General features: G+C 42.6%; 1 protein-coding gene and 1 pseudogene across 3 annotated transcripts in view; both read right to left on the bottom strand.

Annotated features, from left to right (window-relative positions):
* Lamp2 (lysosome associated membrane protein 2) overlaps positions 1-6,830 on the bottom strand; it is a 49,005-nt gene extending 42,175 nt beyond the window's left edge. For 2 of the 3 annotated variants that reach the window (XM_087599122.1, XM_087599123.1), the window contains exon 1: positions 6,643-6,830. In XM_087599122.1, coding sequence (XP_087455248.1) covers positions 6,643-6,700 — 58 coding nt within the window. In that variant the 5' untranslated portion in view covers positions 6,701-6,830. 3 annotated transcript variants of the gene reach the window in all.
* An 11,920-nt stretch (positions 6,831-18,750) lies between these two features.
* On the bottom strand, positions 18,751-19,050 carry LOC134484153 (ragulator complex protein LAMTOR5-like; annotated as a pseudogene).
* Positions 19,051-19,377: the final 327 nt, after the last annotated feature.

Genomic DNA, 19,377 nt, shown 5'->3' on the forward strand with positions numbered 1-19,377 from the left:
AGCTACAATTCCACTCAGTAAGCCAAGCTTACTAGCTGTGGGACTCTGGGCCAGTCACTCTTACCAAGAATTGCAGGATTGGTCTAATGGGTTTCTCGATGGAGTATAAACATTTCATCACGTTAAAGATCCTGTTTCCAAGCCTTCCTCTCGGTAAACGCAGGACTAAAAGAAATTCTCAATGTACCTTTACCTTCATCCCATGAACTCCTATCCTAAACTTTACCCATTTACCATGAGGTTGGCCAAAAAGCGGGCTTTGGTGGGGAGGAAGGCATACAGAGCTGGAGAGATGGTTCAATGTTAAAAAGCATTTGCTGTTCTTGCAGAGGACCTGGGTTCCGTTCCCAGCACACTTATGGTGCTCACAACCATCCATAACTCCAGCTCCAGGGCAACCAACTCCCTCTTCTTGTCTCTGAGGGGCACTAGGAGATGAACATAGAACACAGACATGCATACAAGCAAAGCATGCATACATAGAAAATAAATATTTTTCTTAAAAAGGGGCCAAAGAGATGGCTCAGAAGTAAAGGTGCTTGTACCAACTTGACAACTTAGAAGCCAGGAAGCAAGTTCAATTCTCAAACCCACAGGATAGAAAAACTGACTCCTACAAGTTGTCCTGTACTTTTCACATGTGCAATATGGACATATGTACTCATACTTGTACACACACACACTCTCTTTACAAACAGGGCATAACCTATAATCTCAGAACTCAGGGGGTTGAGGCAGGAGGACTGCCATGAATTCCAGGCTAACCCAGGCTACACAGTATGAGTTGCAGGTGAGCATGGGCTACAGAATGAGACCACTGAAAAACCACAACAGGACAAAAGGCCCACAATTTCTTCTCTGTTTTCTCCTCTGTTAAGCGATGGTTTTCCCATGGGTTTAGAACCGGTCAGCTGTTCTCATGTTTATCTGTGGCTCCCTTGTTTACATTTTTCTTTTTGTTAGGTCTGCTACAACAGCGAATAAGACTTTAAGCTATGAATGTTGGTGTGTGAAAAGCAACAGTTAAAATTAACAAAACATACTGTTCTAAACCATAAAATGACTTCCTTGATTCTTCTTTAAGGTCAGAGAGTAGGTAAGAAAATGAGACAACTTTACTGACGTAATCAAAGTGCCTACTGCTGAGCCACACTTGGCAGCCTCCAGAGTGCTTTTGCAATGCACACTGGGATACCAACAAAGTACTCATAAAATACACTTCTGGAATGGAAGAATCTCTGACCACTTTAGAAATTGTGATTAGGAAGTGCCGCCTTCCTGAAGCAGGGTCACAGAAGCTCTGTCCAGTGCTGAGACAATGCTGGGTTATAAATTCCAGGTCAAGAAGGCTAGAGATACACAGAATACTTAAATATTTAGAACCCTATCGGTTGCAATAACCAATATGACTCCTGACTCGTAGACATTATTTAGAGTGTCTCTACAACAGATAGATGAATTTCAATTGAACCATGACAATCACAAGTTGCTATTTAAACAAACTGTGGTAAGGCTACAAGAGGAAAAACAAACCAACAGGAAAACGGTGTTAAATGTTTTGTCTTTCTGAAAGAGAAAGAGAAAGGAGAGGTGCTGGTTGCTTGAGAACATTCATTCCCACCATGTCCTTCTTAGCTCTCCACTTTGGGCCTCAGGCCTACCCAGGCATATTTCAAGTGCCCAATGTGATAGTGTAGGCCTTACACCCCTGCACTAAAAAGCTAGAGGTAGGTGATCTCCTAAGTAAATCTGAGGTTGGCCTGGTTTACATTGGGTGTTCCAGGGCTACACAGTGAGACCGTGTTTCCCCTAACCCCTCAAAAAGGAGCCCAAGTAGGAGAGACTAGAATTATCATGTGAGACAGCCTATAATGACCTGTACTCTTACTGCTCAATTAAAGACACAGCAGAGCTGTTTGTAAAACATCATGTAAGAACCAGAGAAGACAAAGAGAGATCACGTTTGACCTCATTCACCATCCTGCCTACCGAGCCTAGCCATAAATACCCCCAGCAAAAAACTACTGACCTTCAGCCACTCCATAGTAGGTCTACTGCTAGCTACAGGAAACACCAGTCACCTCATCCACTCAGAGACTAAGACCATAAAAACAGAAAATAGGCTACTACACCTAAGAGCTGGGAAACACTCTTGTTTTAACGTAATTTTTTGTACTTGACTGAAAATTCATACTAGTCTGACCATGATTTCCCACCCCCCATCCTCCCGAAGCCTCCTCACCCACACTGTCCCAAATGCTTACAGGTGTAGTGGGCATCCTCTCAGCACCAAGGTCTCTACCCAAATGCCATTCAACATTAGAAAGTCTTTTACCACATAATATAAGCACACACACAGGTCAGCCCAGCATGTACTAGCTCAGCTATTCATTTTCATTCCCTGTTATCTGAAATGTTACTGACCTATGGAGATAGCTTCACCCTCTACAATGTAGGCCCTAGGACAGTGGACCATCCACTGTCTACACTGCTGTCCCCTTTTGTCTGGCTATGATGGTTAGCCTACAATAGGCAGTTAATAATTTATGGGAGGGAGTGGCCCCAACCTGAACTATACTCTAAGACGGTTAGCAAAGCTGGTTTTTTTTTTAAGTCTCATTCAACCCTTTAAATAAAACTAAGAAGTTAAGTGGAGCATGGTGGGGACAAATGTTTAGTCCCGGCACTAAAGAGGCAGAGGCATGTGGATCTCTGTGAGCTGGAGGCCAGCTTGGTCTGCAGAGTGAGTTTCAGGACAGCCAGGGCTATTTCACTAAAAAACCCTGTCTGAGAAAAAAAAAAAAAAACAGAAGTTAGGCTAGTTATAAAAAATCGATGAGCACACCGGAAATGATGGAAACCCAATTAAGCAATGATGTTAGGAAAGGACTTTCATCTGTTGCCTTTTTCATGTCTCTAACTCACAGGCTTTTCTCCCCAAAATGGTCATCTTTCACTGTTCATAATTCATTCAAATGAAAGCCAACAAAAGATTTTTGTGAGCCATTTGTAGGACTCCGGAGGCAGACACAGCCTGACCTACCTACACAATGAGTTCCAGGACAGCCAGGACTATACAGAGAAACCTCGCATTGAAAAAATACAAAATAAAAAATAAAAAATTATTTTAAAAAATTTTTAGAAGTCTGTGGAAGACACCAATATAAATATTAAATATAAAGTTTAAGAGTATCTCCTGTATCTCCTTTAAAGCAAGGGATTTTTACAGAACTGGCTGGAGAGTAAACCTAGGAGGGCCTCACCTACTCTGTGTAAGTGCTCTCTAAAATGGAGATATAGCCCCAGCCTTAAAGTAGATTGTTGTTTGTTTTTGTTTTTCAAGATCAGGTTTCTCAGTGTAACAGCCCTGGCTATCCAGGAACTCACTATGTAGATCAGGCTGGCCTAGAACTCACAGATCTGCCTGACTCTGTCTCCCCAGTGCTAGGATTAAAAACCTGCATAACTACTGCTCCACTAAAATACTTAAGAGGCTACCGAGAGAGATGGAATAGAGTTATGAAGTTGCAAAATGAACCAGAACACCAATGAGAGTACACATTCAGGACTGGTACCCACTTAAGCACCAGGACACATTTATGCCTACAGTTTTCAAAACCCTATTCTTGGGTGTCCATTTTGACATGGGAATGTAAAACAGAAAATCGAAAAACAATTCTTAAGTGAAAGAATCTTCTTCAGCCTCACAACAAACCAGGAAATGACTGAAAGAACAGCTGTGTAAACTTAAAAACTAGATCCTGGGGCTGGAGGTGGCTCAGCCATCACTCTTCCAGAGAAGCCAGGTGACTCCCTGTACTACATGGCAGCTCATAAGTGTCTGTAAACTCCTGCTCCAGGAGGATGTGAGACCCTCCTCAAACTGCCATTGGTACCAGGGACATGTGTCAGACACAGACATATAGGCAGAAAAAACATACATAAAATATAGATAAATCAAAAAAGTAGTTAAAAAAAACTTGCATCCTACATTGCTGCTCCTGTAACTTCCCTTTCTGAATGCGTGGATGGAGGGAATCAACTTCAGAAAACATCCAAAAGGATGGATTGAATTAACTCCAAATCACTAGGTCTGAGCTGTTCTTCTGTGTACTGAGTCTTCTTGTCTGTTTATTTTCTGTAATGAGCATGCACCGCCTTTTTAAATGCAAAAGAAAAGAGCTCATTAAAAATATTTTAATGGGGGCTGGGGATTTAGCTCAGTGGTAGAGCGCTTACCTAGGAAGCGCAAGGTCCTGGTTTCGGTCCCCAGCTCCGAAAAAAAGAACAACAACAACAAAAAAAATATTTTAATGGCACAAAAGCCAGCACACAGGTCAAGTATTTTTCTCACCCTCTCTGAACAATAACAGCGTTGTGCTTGTGCAGATTCAACTGGCAGGGAATTACTGGTTAATAGGCCTTTGTCAGATGTTTTCTTGTCACTGATAAGGTGTTTTTCCTGCAAACAAGCCTCTCTTTGGGGACAGCCAGCCTTCAGTAAGTGCCTCACAGGTAAGGCTTAGAATTAAGTGCTCATGCCAAGGCTAGTGACCCAATTTCAGAAGTGTTATAGGAGTTTCTTACACAGTATGGTCAGCTAGATCAAGGGCCTGCAAATGTAGTAGAGTCAGAATGTTTGGCCTATGGAAGACTTCACAGAGTCTTGGCTTAGGTGAATTATATCTCCTGACATTTACTATATTAGAAATGAAAGTTGATAAATTAATAAATAGCCAGAACACTAGAATCAGAAGGGTGGTGATATCAGCATAATTTATGTATACAACTTCTAGAAAATTCTACTGTACATAAACAAAAGTCTAGGAGGGAAAAGAAGAAAGACCTTAACATCGGGGAAAGTTTTGATTCCAAAGACTCCCTAGTAAGCTCCTTGGGAATTACTGGATGATTTCACTGAATATTATGCTCTCAAGCTGTACTCCTCACATTCGGCACTGCTGACATGTTGAGAGAGAGAACTCTTTATTGAGAGGGGCCATTGCTGTTCTTGCAAGCAGGTTAGCAGGATCCCTGGCTTGTACAGTGGGACAAACGAAAATTCCTCTAGAATACATAGATATATACAAATTTATAAGCATGCAATAACAATAAATGAAGACAGAGTTCATGCATTTGAAGACGAGCAGGGAGAAGTATATGGAAAAATTCGGAAGTAGGTAAGAGAAGACAAAATGTAATTGAAATACAATCTCAAAAAAAAAAAAACCCTCAAAAGCTATTAAGGGAAAAAATGTAATGCCTCTGAGAAGATATTGCCAAATGCCCACTGAGTAAGAACACACTGTTCCAGTTGATTCTATTCCACAACATGTGAATTCCAAATGCAATTCTTTTGCCTTCTCAAAGCCCCCTCAATATACCTATTCCCAGTCCATTCAGATCTGGGTCTTTTCCTTCTATTCCTTTATTAAAGCCCAAACAGCAGGAGGCACTAGGTAACAACCAGCAGAGTTAATCAGGTCAGGAGGCCACACTGGGATCAAAGTTCAAGTTTTGGCTGTTATGGACTCTCACGTCTATTGAGGCAGATCAAAAACAACCGACATTATTACCCTGGCTACTCTTCCCACCTAGTAACAGCACAACTCTTAGGCTGTTACCTACCACTTTAAAACCACGAATAAGCTGATCGTGGTGAGAAAAAAGAGAGAGAGAGAAATCCAAGAGGCTGTGAAGAAAATGGATTAAACCTCAGATGCACAATTACCATCTTGGAAACTCCCGGGCTTTAGCACCTAGGGATATTTCTGTCGAAGTCTGGCTGGGAGGAAGTAGCGAAAGTTATAGGAGAAAAAGGAAGAAAGAAAAAAAAAAAAACAAAGGAACGAACAAAAAACAAGATCCTCAACACCTTCAACTCAGATACTCTCCCCACCAAAGTTAATCACTCACCCCTTTAGTCTCCAGAGGTTGGGTATAAGTTTTCTTTTCGGGAAGTTAACTCCAGTCACTTTAGATAGAAATCCCTCTACCCACAAAACTCCAAGACCACTCCTTATCTCTTCAATCACCTTTTCTCCCAGCCTCAAATCCTACCTCTGAAGCTCCCTGAATGATGTCTCTGCCCCGTAGGCCCTCCTGTTCTATCTACCTAGCCCCTGTGCTCTTCCCCCCAACAATTTCACAAGGGTGCAGTGCCTTCCGTTCCAAATGTCTTTTCTCACTCTATACTGTTTTCCCCCACCATCTTCAAAACTCTTGCCTGATCCAGGACACCAAGACTTTCCGGTGTCTGCTCCTCGACACTTTTCCAAGTTGCTCTCTCTATCCCAGAGGTCTTGAACTCTTAGCTCCTCTTGCCGAATCCCTTGACGTCCTCCTCATCCCCTTACTTGCCCCGTTGTTACTCTCAAAGGCCCTCCTTACCGGCCATCCCATGGCCAGGCCTTTCTCTAGGTCGAGCCCCCCCACCCCCAACGCCCGCCACCACCACCACCCCCCCCACCCCCGCCACCGCCTCGGGCCGCCGCTGTGGCCGCCGCCGCCGCCGCCCTGTGTCAGCTGTTCAGTCTCTCAACGCCTCCTCAAAGACCAGTCTTTCAGGTTGTGGCCTTTGAAACTCCCCGGATCCCCCGGGCCCAGCTGAAAGATACTAAAGGAGAGGGCCCGAAAACTCACCCAGGAACAGAAAGAGCAGGACGAGCTTCGAGCCCGTAACCGGAGAGAGGAGGCGCATCGTGATCCCTCAGGACAAGTGACGACTGGACCGACAATTCCAACGAACACCCTCACAGCCCTGAGAAAGCGAAAGCACGGGCGACCACCGACCAGAGGCACCGCAGAAGCCCGGACTCGCTGCTTCAGCTGGAGTCATAAGACCAGGGGCGGGGCTCTTTATTCCTTTCAGCCAATCAGCGTGTTTGAAAGCAGAGCGAGGGGCGGTGATGTCCGGGCGGTGGCCACGCCCTGGCTTTTTGGTTCACAGCCATTATTACGTTAGGAAGAGATGTGCGAGGAGGGCATTTTTTTAAGGCTAAGAGGAAAGGAGGAACTTTGATGCTTGTAGACAGTGGGTTTTCTATTCTACGTCCTTGAGAACAAACAGAATCATTTTTCTGGCAACAAAACCGTTGCTAAACATCTTAAGATAATGTATGTAAAAATAATACACCATTCATTATTCAAGTACAGAGACCACCTACACAGTTTATACTATAAGTGAACCGGGAAGCTAGCGGGTAGTATGGATCAGACTATGTTCTTGAAGTTCAAAAAGTTATAACACTCTCTTTCCTTGATGGGGAAATTGAACCCAGAAAGAGGAAGCGTATTTTTAAATAGAGGAAGGAAAAAGAGAGAGAGAGAAATAAGAATAGAAAGAAATAAAGATCATTCCCATTACTACCCAGAGACACTCTTTACAAAATACATAAACTTCCAGATGTTTTTCTATCTGGAATACAAATACACTGAAGTTCTCTAATGAGTTCATACTAAACAGTATTCTGTATACTTGCCAAGTGAGTAGTAAACAAACATGACTTAAAACAACTGAGGAGAACATAAACATAAAACCCCAGCGTTGGAATAAAGGAATGGCCCTCAAATTTTACTTTCCAAAACACACACACACACACACACACACACACACACACACACACACACACACTCGTCTCAGGGATTTTTAGAAGAAGTTTTGTTTATTTTATCTGATGCCTTAGAAATTCTGAAACAAATGGCCTTTTGTCCTACAAGCTCACTGTTCTTTGCTTGTTTGTGGTTGAATCCTCACACATGCTAAACAAGCACTGAGTCCTTTTTTTAATTTTTTTAAGATAGTCTCACTAAGTTGCCTAATAGTTTGACCTTAAACTCATACAGCTGTAGCTCAGGAAGCACTTAAATATATGATTCCTCTGTCTCAGCATGCCAAGTAGCTGGGATAGCAATCCTCCAATCCTGTCTTATTCCTTTCTTAAACAAACACCTGGAGTGATTCGGATGCTGAGGTCCATGAACTGAACTTTGAGAAGTATTAAAAGCATGGTGGCTCATGCCTTCAATCCCAGTACTCTGGAAGCAGAGGTAGTTAGGTCTCTGTGAGTTGGACGTCAGCCTGGGCTACAGAGCAAGTTTCAGGACAGGTGAGGTCTGTTTACACAGAGAAACCCTGTCTCAAGACAAACAAATAAACAAAAAGATAAGAAGAAGCTCTAAAACATAGCTTCTGAGTCATGCAGTCTAGGAGATTTTAATCTGAGGTTCTATCTAAAAATAAGCTTGAGAAGAGATTTGTGGGGGCAGCTTAGTGAATTCTCAAGAATTACACAAGACATTGATGAGGATTTTTCTGTGGAACTTTACAGATTTAGTTAATTCTCTAATGGGACTGGTGACTACCCACCCCAGTTTCTTACTCCAACCCAAATATTAGTATTCACAGATCTGCATTCACGATTATTTCCTTTAATGTGATCCATTCCTGAAAGTAAGAGCACTTGCTAATGAATGTGTTCTGTCATGGGTGAAAGTAAGTCAGGAGCAAACGCCTTGCTGAACATGGGACTAACACACATTACAGCATTAGTCATTAACTTTAGCAAAATGTCATTTGACCATTCTCCCACTCGTAATAGTCCTCTAGAGCCATGTCCTGTGTCTGCCGAGAACACATGACTACATCAAGCCCTCAGAAGTTGCCCCACCAATCCTTACTAAAGAACTCTGTCCATTTCCTTAACTCACTTTTGTTGTTTTGTTTGGGTTTTTTCTTTTCGTTCTATTTTTGTTTTTTTGGGGGGGGAGGATTGTTTGTTTGTTTTGGAGACTGGGTCTCCCTATGCGGCCATGGCTGATCTGGATCTCATATAGACCAGGCTAGCCAAGAACACACAAAGATCCTCCTGCATCCATCTCCAGTGCTGGGATTAAAGGTATGCACAATCAGGCCTGGCTAGACGATCACTAATAGTCCTTTTCCCCAGTATCAGGACAATGAATGATGTAAAAAGACCCTGTGAATATAATCAAAGTGTGCCCTACAAATGTATGAAAAAGATCACACTGAAGTCAATTAGTGTGTATAAATCACAAATGTTATTCATAATAAAAAAATAATGACTGGATGTGGTGGTAAACAACTTTAATCCCAGCACTACCGAGTCATAGGCAGAAGGATCTCTGTGAGAAATCTTTGAGTTTGAGGCTAACCTGGTCTACAGAGTGAGCTGCAGGACAGCCAGGGTCGCTGAGGATGGGCTTTGAGTTGCTGTTCTACCTCCCAGGACCCCAGTGTTTAAATTGCTCTGTGAACTGAATTTGTATAGCTTTATGACAATTTATTTTAAAAATAAATAAACATTCTCATCAAGCATGATAGCACATGCTTGTAATCCCAGAGCTAAAGAGTCTGAAGCAGGAATATCAGAAATTCAAGGCTAGCCTGGGCTATACAGTAAGGCCCTGCATAAGAAAAAAAAAAGCTTAATAAATACATTTTTAAGCCACACTCACCAGACTCATATGGTTAGTATGAAAGCTATCTCAGAATGCTTCATTTTATTTTATTTTGTTATATATTTGAGACCTGGTCTCGCTCCATTTTCCAGACTGGTTTTTGAAAGGTTAGATAAGTCCAAGCAATCCTCCTGCAGAGAGCCCTGACTAGCTGGTACTCCAAACACACCACCATTTCCTGTCTCATCAGCATTTTCTTTAACACGGAATTTTAACCAACTACTTAGATTTGTCTTACTGTTTTGGGCATTTGGAAAAGTGTCAGGTAAGTGTCAGGCAGTGAGGCAAGAGCAAAGTGGATTCGGGTCTTTGTAGTGCTGAACTAGACTTCTGGAGCCCCTTCCACCATCAGATTACCACAGGAGCTTCCATTCTCAAAATTCGCAATGAGTCAGATTCAGCCTACCCGCTGTCTTTCTTCTTTAGGGAGCTGCAGTTCTAGTCTAAATACCTTTGAACTAGTTACATTATGACCACAGTTCACCTGGCAAAACTCCCGTTCCTTAAAGTCAACACATTAACAAACTTCAGGAACAACTGAACAATCCCATCACAGTACCCCGGCTAGTTTTAGGTTGATTAATTAGCCTTGCTGACACATCAAAAGATCATCAAAAAGGAGCATGTTTTTTTCATTTAGAAACATCTTCATAGCAGTATTGTCCCAAGGACAGTCCAGTCCACGGAACAGAATAGACAGTTTAAAGATAGACCTGTGTGCATATGTGGGACCATTTATTTTGGGTTGGGGGTTGGATGTGATGTACTGGGCCTACAGAGCAAGCACCGTATCACTGGACAATAGTCCCAACCCCTTCTATTTTTGTATTTTTCCTTTGAAACTGAGTCTTACCGGGTTGCCCGGGTTGCCCTTGAATTCCCTTTGTAGCTCTCACAGGCCTGAAATTTAGTTTCTGCCATGGCATCCAAATGCCTTGGGAGCATGTGCTTGCCCCACAAGGCCTTGGCTTCGGCGATGTAGTATATCAGTGGTTCTCAATCTTCTTAAAGCTGTGACCTCTTAATACAGTTCCTCATGTCGTGGTGACCCCCAGCCATAACATTACCTCTGTTGCTACTTTCGAACTGTAATTGTGCTACTGTTATGAATCATAATGTAAATACTTTTAGAGATAGAGTTTACCAAACAGGTTGAGACCCACAGATTGAGAATCGCTATAGTACATACTAAAAATACCACTACAAAGGAAATGTAGGGGCCTCGGCGTAATCTCTCACACGTTTATTCCCAGCTCTTAGAAGATAGAGGTGGGAGATCTCTGTTAGTTCAAGATCATCCTGGTCTATATGCCAGTTCAAGGTCAGCTAGTATTACTTAGTGAGACTTGCCTCCAAAAGCAAACAAAAACAACAAAATTGACAATTTAGTGCCTCATCCTGGAAGAATGATTTTTTAATTATTATGCAATGTCACTTTCTCTCTCGGTGTATCTTATCCTCTCCACATATAAATTATTACAACCAAGTTGACTTTCATATTTTATAATTATTCTCTACAAACTGTATACTCATTGAATGGAGAACATTGTAAAACCACTGCGAAACACAAAAACAAAACTTGAAATAACCTCTAGTCTATAGTCCCCAATGTCTGCCCAGCAAGTGTCTTCTCCCACCTCTCCCACAGCAGGATGACTCTGGCTTCCCCCTCAGGTGATAGTTTCCCTTAGGAACCCCTCTTAAGCCAGTAAAAGAACAAACGGGTTGAGCCTATGTGTTGCCCCAGCACCCTGGCTGTCCTTCCAAAGCTTGTGTCTTCCATGATCCTGAGGCTGTTCCAGCTCTAAGCGTCTTCAGGGCAGAGAATGCGGCCGTATCTTTCAATATTCTGTTCTCATAATCTGTACTCATAAATGTTTAATGGTTTTTTGTTTGTTTGTTTGTTTGTTTTGCCTTTTTTTTTTTTTGAGGCAGGGCTTCTCTGTGTAGCCTTGGCTGTCCTGGAACTCTCTCTGTAAACCAGGCTGGCTCAAACTCAGAGATCCACCTGCCTCTGTGGAGTATAGGAGTTAAAGGCATGCACTGCCCTGAACAGTTCTTGAATTAGTAAGTAAACAGAGGATACAGGAAAAAGTAGAGAGTATATAACGTCAGCACGGAGCAGGAGGAATTACCTCAGCCTACTTCCTGTTTTCTCCGTCTGTGTCATGTCAGGGAAAGTGGAGGGTTGGTTCTTTTTTTCCCCCAGTTGACTAACCAGCTATAACAAACTTCTGACCCCTACTTTGACCACTTTCTCCTTGTATATATGTCTTTTTGTTGTTGTTGAGTTAGAATCTTAATCTATAGCCTAGGCTGGCCTTGGACTTTTGGTTGTTGTTGTGTTCATGGTTTCAGTGATTTTCTTTTGCTTTGAGATAGGGTTTCACTGTGTAGCCTTGACTAGCCTGGAACTTTGCTGTGTACAGCAGGCTGGCCTCAAACTCACAGATGTCCACCAGCCTTTAGAGTGCTGGGATTAAAGACGTGGGACACTTTGCCCTGCTAGCCTTGGGTTTATTTCCCTACTGCAGCCTCCGGAGTGCTTAGGCTAAAAGAATGCAGCACCAGGTCTGACATCTATTTTTATCCTGCTGTCTCTTCCCTTCTGAGTCTTTGTTTTTCTACCTACTTCTGTGTTCTTACACACACACGCACACACACACACACACACACACATACACACACACACACACTTTTATCCAGCCTTGTTCATAGCCCCCCCTCTCTGTGATTTTCTTTTGTTGCTATTTCTTTTTCCAAACTTTATGTATGCCTCTGTGTGTGTGTGTGTGTATGTGTGTGTGTGTGTGTGTGTGTGTGTGTGTGTACTCATACACATGTGTACTTTTGAATATGCATGACTGTGTATGGAGGAGCTTGAGGAGTCAGATCCCCTGGAACTGGAACTACAGGTGGTCACAAGCTGTCTGACATGGGTTCTGGGGACTGAACTCAGGTCCTCTGGAAAACCAATAAGCATTCTTACCCACGAACCTTCTCACTCCAGCCTCTATTTTCTTCCTTTTGGATAGGATCTCATGCTGCCTAGGTTGGCCTTGAACACTCCTCCCAGCATTAGGATTACAAGCACGTACTACCACACCTTTCTCCATAGTTTCTTTTTCTTCTCTTCTTATTTTTTTTGTCTCATTTTATAGTCCATGATAGCTTTGAAGTTGAAGTGATCTTCCTGCCTTGGCCTCCCAAGTGCTGGAATTATGGTGAGAGCCACCATCTCTGGCGTTAATATTGTCTTTCTATTCAATAGATTAAGGAAGCATTAGATCCTAAGACAACTTTATGTACCAAATTGTGAAATGACGTTCTATAGGAAATAATGTCATATTGTTCTCTTCCTTCTTAGTGTCAGTTTAGAAGAGAGAATCAGATTCAAGAAGTCCTACCTCACCCTGTGACTACTGATGATCGGCACCTAAAAGTCAACTGAAATGGCCACCACAAGCTCTCGGGCATGAGATGGTAGTCACGTGATACAGCGTTTTTTATATAAAATAGCAGGTATTTTGAAATCAGAAGAAGGAATTTCTATGTCAACCATGCCATTTTGCTCACCAAGGTCATTATTTCCCCGAGTTGGCAGCAGAGCTGAGAACAGAACTCTTACCTCAGAATTTCTTGTCTGCTGGTCGGCTCTCATTTGGCTCTAACTCTGTGCTCTAAAAGGCTCCCTTCATTAAAGTTTCATGTCAATGAGAGAGGCGCAGGAACCACTGAAAGCAATGCGCACTTCTGCTACAGAATTTATTAGATGGTGACCTTAGCACTCTCACCCATTGAAATGCACAGGTTTGCTAGCAATGCCACGCTTCAGAGGTTGTTTTGATTATCCCAGTGCATACTCATGGAAAGATTTCTTGACTTGCAATCGGCTTTTAAAAAGAATGTCCACCCATCCAATTTTTTTCATTGCTAATGCAATCAAAATTAGTAAAAAGAAGCCATCAGAAGACCATGGTGTGCACCTTAAATGTGTTCAACTTGTATTCAATAACTAATAAGTACTACTAGTTCTGGTAGAAGTAATACCAATATTTACTTTTCTATTAATAGTAGCCAAGCACTGGTGATGCACACCTTTGACCCCAGCACTTGGGAGGCAGAGGCAGGCAGATGTTTATGAGTCTGAGGCCAGCCTGGTCCACAGAGTGAGCTACAGGACAGTCAGGGCTGTTACACCGAGAAACCTTGTCTTAAAAAACTACAATCATGGGGTTGGGGATTTAGCTCAGCGGTAGAGCGCCTGCCTAACAAGCACAAGGCCCTGGGTTCGGTCCCCAGTTCAAAAAAAAAAAAAAGAAAAGAAAAGAAGAAAAACTACAATCATAATAATAATTACTATTGCCATTGGGAAAAAACAAACCAAATATTGTCAGTACTTTGTGAATTGCTATCAACAGACATAGCAGACATTTTCATGTAACAGTTCTACTGTAAATATTTCAAAACATCATTTACGAGCATCAGCAATAGAATTATTAGATATGGTACTACATACTAATGTAAATAAAGAATTACCACACAGCCTGACAGTGGTGATGCACACCTTTGATCCCAGAACATTGGAGGGAGAGGCAGATGGATTTTTCTGAATTCAAAGCCAGCCTGATCTGCAGAGTGAGTTCCAGAACAGCCAGGGCTATGCAGAGAAACTGTCTCAAAAAAAATAAACAAAATATAAAAAGTAAAAAATATATTAAAAAAGAATGATCACTTACAGAGAAGGGGAGTAGAACTCACTTGATATGACTCCTTTCTTCCGAGTCTCAGTGGTTTGTGGAAGGCAAAGTTCTGTAACCAGGGACAGAGACAACAAAACAGCCACATAAACCTTTTGAGTCTCCAGGGCACTACCACTCTGTCACTAAGAAGATGCTTATGTCTAAGAGCCACTTGTTCTCCTTAGCAAAAAAAGCAAGACAACTAATTAGTAGTTAGTCTCCTTTTATAAAGTTATTATCCATCCCCTCTGTGTGTGTGTGTGTGTGTGTGTGTGTGTGTGTGTGTGTGTGTGTGTTTCTTTTATTCTTCCATCCTCACCCCTCCTTTCCTTTTTAGAGATACTGTTAAGTCTTTGAGACCAGCCTAGGGCTATACAGTAAAACTTCACACACACACACACACACACACACACACACAAAGGTAAAAGGTTTCTGAGCCCTATTACCAAAGAATCTAAAGATCTTAGTGGGGCTGGAAAATCTACATTTTAATGAACTAGTTAAATGATAAAGATTTGTAGAGGGAACACTTTGACAGACTTTTTTCTAAATAAACTTATATTGAGAAAATTTTGTAGTCTTTTATTTTTACTTATTCAAAAAATACCATTTTCAACTTTTGGATCAGACATGGTGGGTGGCTCATACATTTCTATAATCCAAGAATGGTGGCAAAGAACTCAGGAAGCAGATGCAGGAGAACTGCTATGATTTCAAGGCCAGCCTAGGATACATAACAAAAGCCCAAAATAAAACAAAAAACCTTTTTCAAAGACCTCTTTAAAAATGTTTTCTTTTTACAAAAGTTTTTTATGTTTGACAGAAAATCAGTCCGTTGCTGATATAGTCAAATATAGGGAAAACAATAGAAGCTTCCTGCTCTAAAGGAAAGAAGGAGTGGGAGTAGGGGTGGGGGAGTTGGGCATGGTGGCATGGACCTTTAATCCCAACATTGGGGAGCCAGAGGGTGGTAGATCTCTGTGTTTGAGACCAGCCTGGTCTCCAGAATGAGTTCCAGGGCAGCCAGGGCTTCACAGAGAAATCCTGTCTCAAAAAAAAAAAAAAAAAAAAAAAAAAAAAAAAAAAAAAAAACAAAGAAGGGGGTTAGGGATTTAGCTCAGTAGTAGAGGGCTTGCCTAGCAAGCGCAAGGCCCTGGGTTCGGTCCTCAGCTCCGAAAAAAAAAAAAAAACAAAGAAGAAGAGGGGGAAGAAGAGGAGGAGAAGGAAGAGGAAGAAGGGGAGAGGGAGAGCTAATCTGTTAAATGTATAGGTAAGTGTGTAAGTGTTGTTCTATGCCTGAGAACAAGTATGAAAACGAAAAGAATCCCAATGTTGTTTGTAACACAGCACTATTCAGTCCAGACTAGCTTCTAACTTACCATGTTGCTGAAGTTATTGTCCAACTGGCAATCTTCTTGCTTCAGCCTCCCTAGTGCCAGCGGTACAGGCGTGAGCCTGCTACCATGCTTGACCAGCAACTAATGGAATATTATCCAGAGAATTAAGTGATCGTCAACTGCACACAAGCCACATTTAAGAACACGAGCTAATGTGATCCTTCAAATTCAAGTGCCTCAAAATCTACTGTTACCCAACTTGAATAGTAGATTCACACCAGTGAGATTACACTGAACATAGCTAGCTAACCATGAGGGGGAGGGGTTTGGTTTCTGTGCCACCATGCTTAGATGTGAAGCCAGGTTTTACATTGATTTTTAAAATTCTCTTAAAACTGACACCTTTAGCCTTAGTATGCAGAAGGCAGGGGCAGGCAGATCTCTTCTGAGTTTGAACTACATAATGAGTTCCAAACCAGCCTGGGCTACAAAGTGAGATTCTGAGAGAGAGAGAGAGAGGGGGGGGGAGGGAAAGAAGAAGAGGAAGAGGAGAGAAGAGGAGAGGAGAGGAGAGGAGAGGGGAGGGGAGGGGTAGGGGAGGGAAGAGAAGAGAAGAGAAGAGAAGAGAAGAGAAGAGAAGAGAAGAGAAGAGAAGAGAAGAGAAGAGAGAAGAAAAGAAAATCATTATTCTTGGGGCTGGAGGGAGCTCAATGGCTAAAAACCACTTGTTCTTGTAGAGGACCCAGGTTTGGTTCCCAGTAACCACATAACAGCTAACAGCCATCTGTAAGTCCAGTTCTAGAGGAGCTGATGTCTTTACTGCTTAGAGAGGCTTACTTTAGTATGTGCACATGCACACATAAAACAAAACAAAATAAATACACATTTGAACATCTATCTTACAAAGAGTAAAAGAACAGACTCTTTAAAAGTGCAAAGCACAAGCTGAGGCCACTTGGACCGAAAGTTCAAGTGAAGAGAGGAACTGTCCCACTGACCTCTGATATAGTTGTATGTTATGTTTCCTTCTGGGCACCATAGTTGCCGACAGACATTGACAAAGTCAAGAGCCACGTTCAGGCAGGAGAACGGAAGTCTCAGTAAGATAGCCATCTTCAAATACCCATAGAAGGACTTGAGAGATGGCTCGGGGGTTAACAGTGTTTAGTACTCTCCTGTAGGGCCAGGCTTCAGTTTCCAACATCAAGAGCTTATGACTCTCATAATAGGGATCAAATGCCTCTGGCCTCTGCTGGCACCCACATATGCTTACACATACTGCTCCCCAACCCCCACACACAACTAAGAAGAAAGTACATCCCTTTATAAGTTAGTTCGTAAATACCTACAGAGGCAAGGGCTGGGGGGGGGGGGATTTCCTGCAGTTCCGGAGAAGGAAGTAGAAAAAAACAGTTAAAAATTCTCCTTTCCTACCGCCTGAACTTTTAGCTCCTTTTACATTTTCAAACAAGACCTGAAAAATTATTAACTCAACCAGGTGGTGATGGTGCAGCCTTTAATATCAGCAATGGGGAAGCAGTGGCGGGCTGATCTCTGTGAGTTCAAGACCAGCCAAGTGTACAAAGTGAGTTCCAGGACAGCCAAGGCTACACAGAGAAATCCTGTCTTGAAAAAGCAAAACCAAAAGTAATTCACTCATGGCTATGTGCTCCAAATTCATGACTGTTTACAGAGAAAGCAAAGACTGCTTGACAGGAAACCGCACGAAGAAATTTGCCATCAAAAGGAAAGTTAGGTAGGTGACTTCTAAGGATTCTGCCAACACATACTCCAGAGCTTTTGAACACTTGGGCTACAGTGTTTGATACAGGATGTAGTGGACAGTGAAGGAGAAGGGAATAGGCCTTCACTAGTGGCATCTAAGGACAGACACATTCGGTGTCAACACAATTTCATTGACAAATGCTTCAAAAAAGACTTTGACCTTTTAAAAATTTACAAAGTAACCAGAGGTGTGCTAGGGGGTCATAGTTCATTGTTAGAGAGTGCTTGCCTCACAGGCACAAAGCTCTGTGTTCAATGCTAAAATTATTTAAAAGATTCAGATTTCTTTTCTGTGTATGGGCGTTTGTCTGCACGTACGAGTACCATGTTCATGCAGTGAGTCCCTGCTGAGGTCAGAAGAGCTGGGTGGATTCCCTGGAGCGGAAGTTACATCACATTGTGGGCCTGTGTGCTGGGAACTGAACTCACGTCCTCTGCAAGAGCACCAGATCCTCTTCTTTTAAAATGAGTATGTGTGTTTGGCCTCCGTGTTTGTAATTGGACCATGTGCATGCAGTGCTGGTGGAGAACTCTCCGAACTAGAACTACAGATAGTTGTGAGCCAACAGCTGACGGCTGGGAGCCTCTGACCTACTAAGCCATCTCCCCAGCCCCCTCCCCAAATAATGTAGACTTTAAGCAAAACCAAACAACTGATGAAAGGCTGGAAATGTGGTTTCTTGGTACAGCAGCTTCCTACCCCATGCAATGCCCTGGGTTCAACCTCTAGTACAGATCGTGAAAACAAGCAAACTGAAGTAACACCAGTAGGGGTTGAAGAGATGGAGAGAAGTTGCTAAGACTTGAGTTCGGTTCCCAGAACCCACATGGCAGCTCACAAGTCTGTAACTCCAGTTTTAGGGATCCAAAACCACTTTCTGGCCTCTTTAAACGCCAGGCATGCGCATTGACATACATGCAGTCATAAACAAACAAACAAAAAACACCCGCATGCATAAAATAAAAATAATGAAAATGACCAGGCAGTAGCAGTGGCACAGGCCTTGTTTTTCCCTCAGAACAGGTTTATTGACCACAACAAAGTTCTATATACCAAGTGGCCTAGACCTTAGAGACAAACGCTATAATCCCAGGATGTAGGAGTTTGAAAGCATGAAGACCAGAAATTTGAAGTCAGCCTGAGCTACACAGTTCTAGGCCATGATGGGTCGCAATCCTGGACTACAGTTACTGTTACCATAGAGCAGAGTGACAAAAGCCCAAACAAGGCCACCACACTCCTCTCTAGCTGACATCTTGGTAACTGGCTACCATATAAATGAGGAAGTCCACATTGGACATTAAGTAAATGGCCTGATTTCTGGAACTTTAATAGTTTTACAAGTTAACTGAGACAGACATGACTGAATCCCGGTGAGAGGTCACTAGAGAGCTGGCATCAGATGTCAAGAGGCCATTTTGTGCACAGCCACTGTGGTATCATCGTGTTTCTGGATCATAACGTTCCCATTATCTGACTCTAAACCTGCCACAGAGATGTCGGGTCAGAGGGGTGGGGTCAGAGGTTAGCTTAGCTGCCTGCAGGGCTAGAACAGATATCATTCCAGCATGCTCATTGGACAGGGTAAGCCCAGATTAAGTCCTTGTGAATCTGTGCATAGGACTCCAACAATGGATGGATTCTTCATTGTGTCCTCCAAATGCTGCTCCAAAGTCACCTCCATCCTGAACACTGTCTGCCCCAGCCCAAGGCCCCACAGCAAAACACTTCCTCTAGCACATGCCTTTTTAACCCCAGCACCTGGGAGGCAGGGGCATGTGGATCTCTGTGAGTTTGAGGCCAGGCTGGCATACAGAGTGAGTTCCAGAACAGCCAGAACTACACAGAAAGACCCTGTCTTTAAAAACATGAATGAATGAATGAATGAATGAATGAATGAATGAATGAACAAAAATAATTTAAACTAATGCTAGTAGAGGCAGAGTTTCTACATCTGGTGAGTTTTGATATGCAGAGCAATGTTCCTACAAAGATGCCCATATCAGGGCTGGAGAGATGGCTCAGAGGTTAA

The sequence above is a fragment of the Rattus norvegicus genome, chromosome X (genome assembly GCF_021556685.1).
Source record: "Rattus norvegicus strain SHRSP/BbbUtx chromosome X, alternate assembly SHRSP_T2T, whole genome shotgun sequence".
Taxonomy (NCBI): Eukaryota; Metazoa; Chordata; class Mammalia; order Rodentia; family Muridae; genus Rattus; species Rattus norvegicus.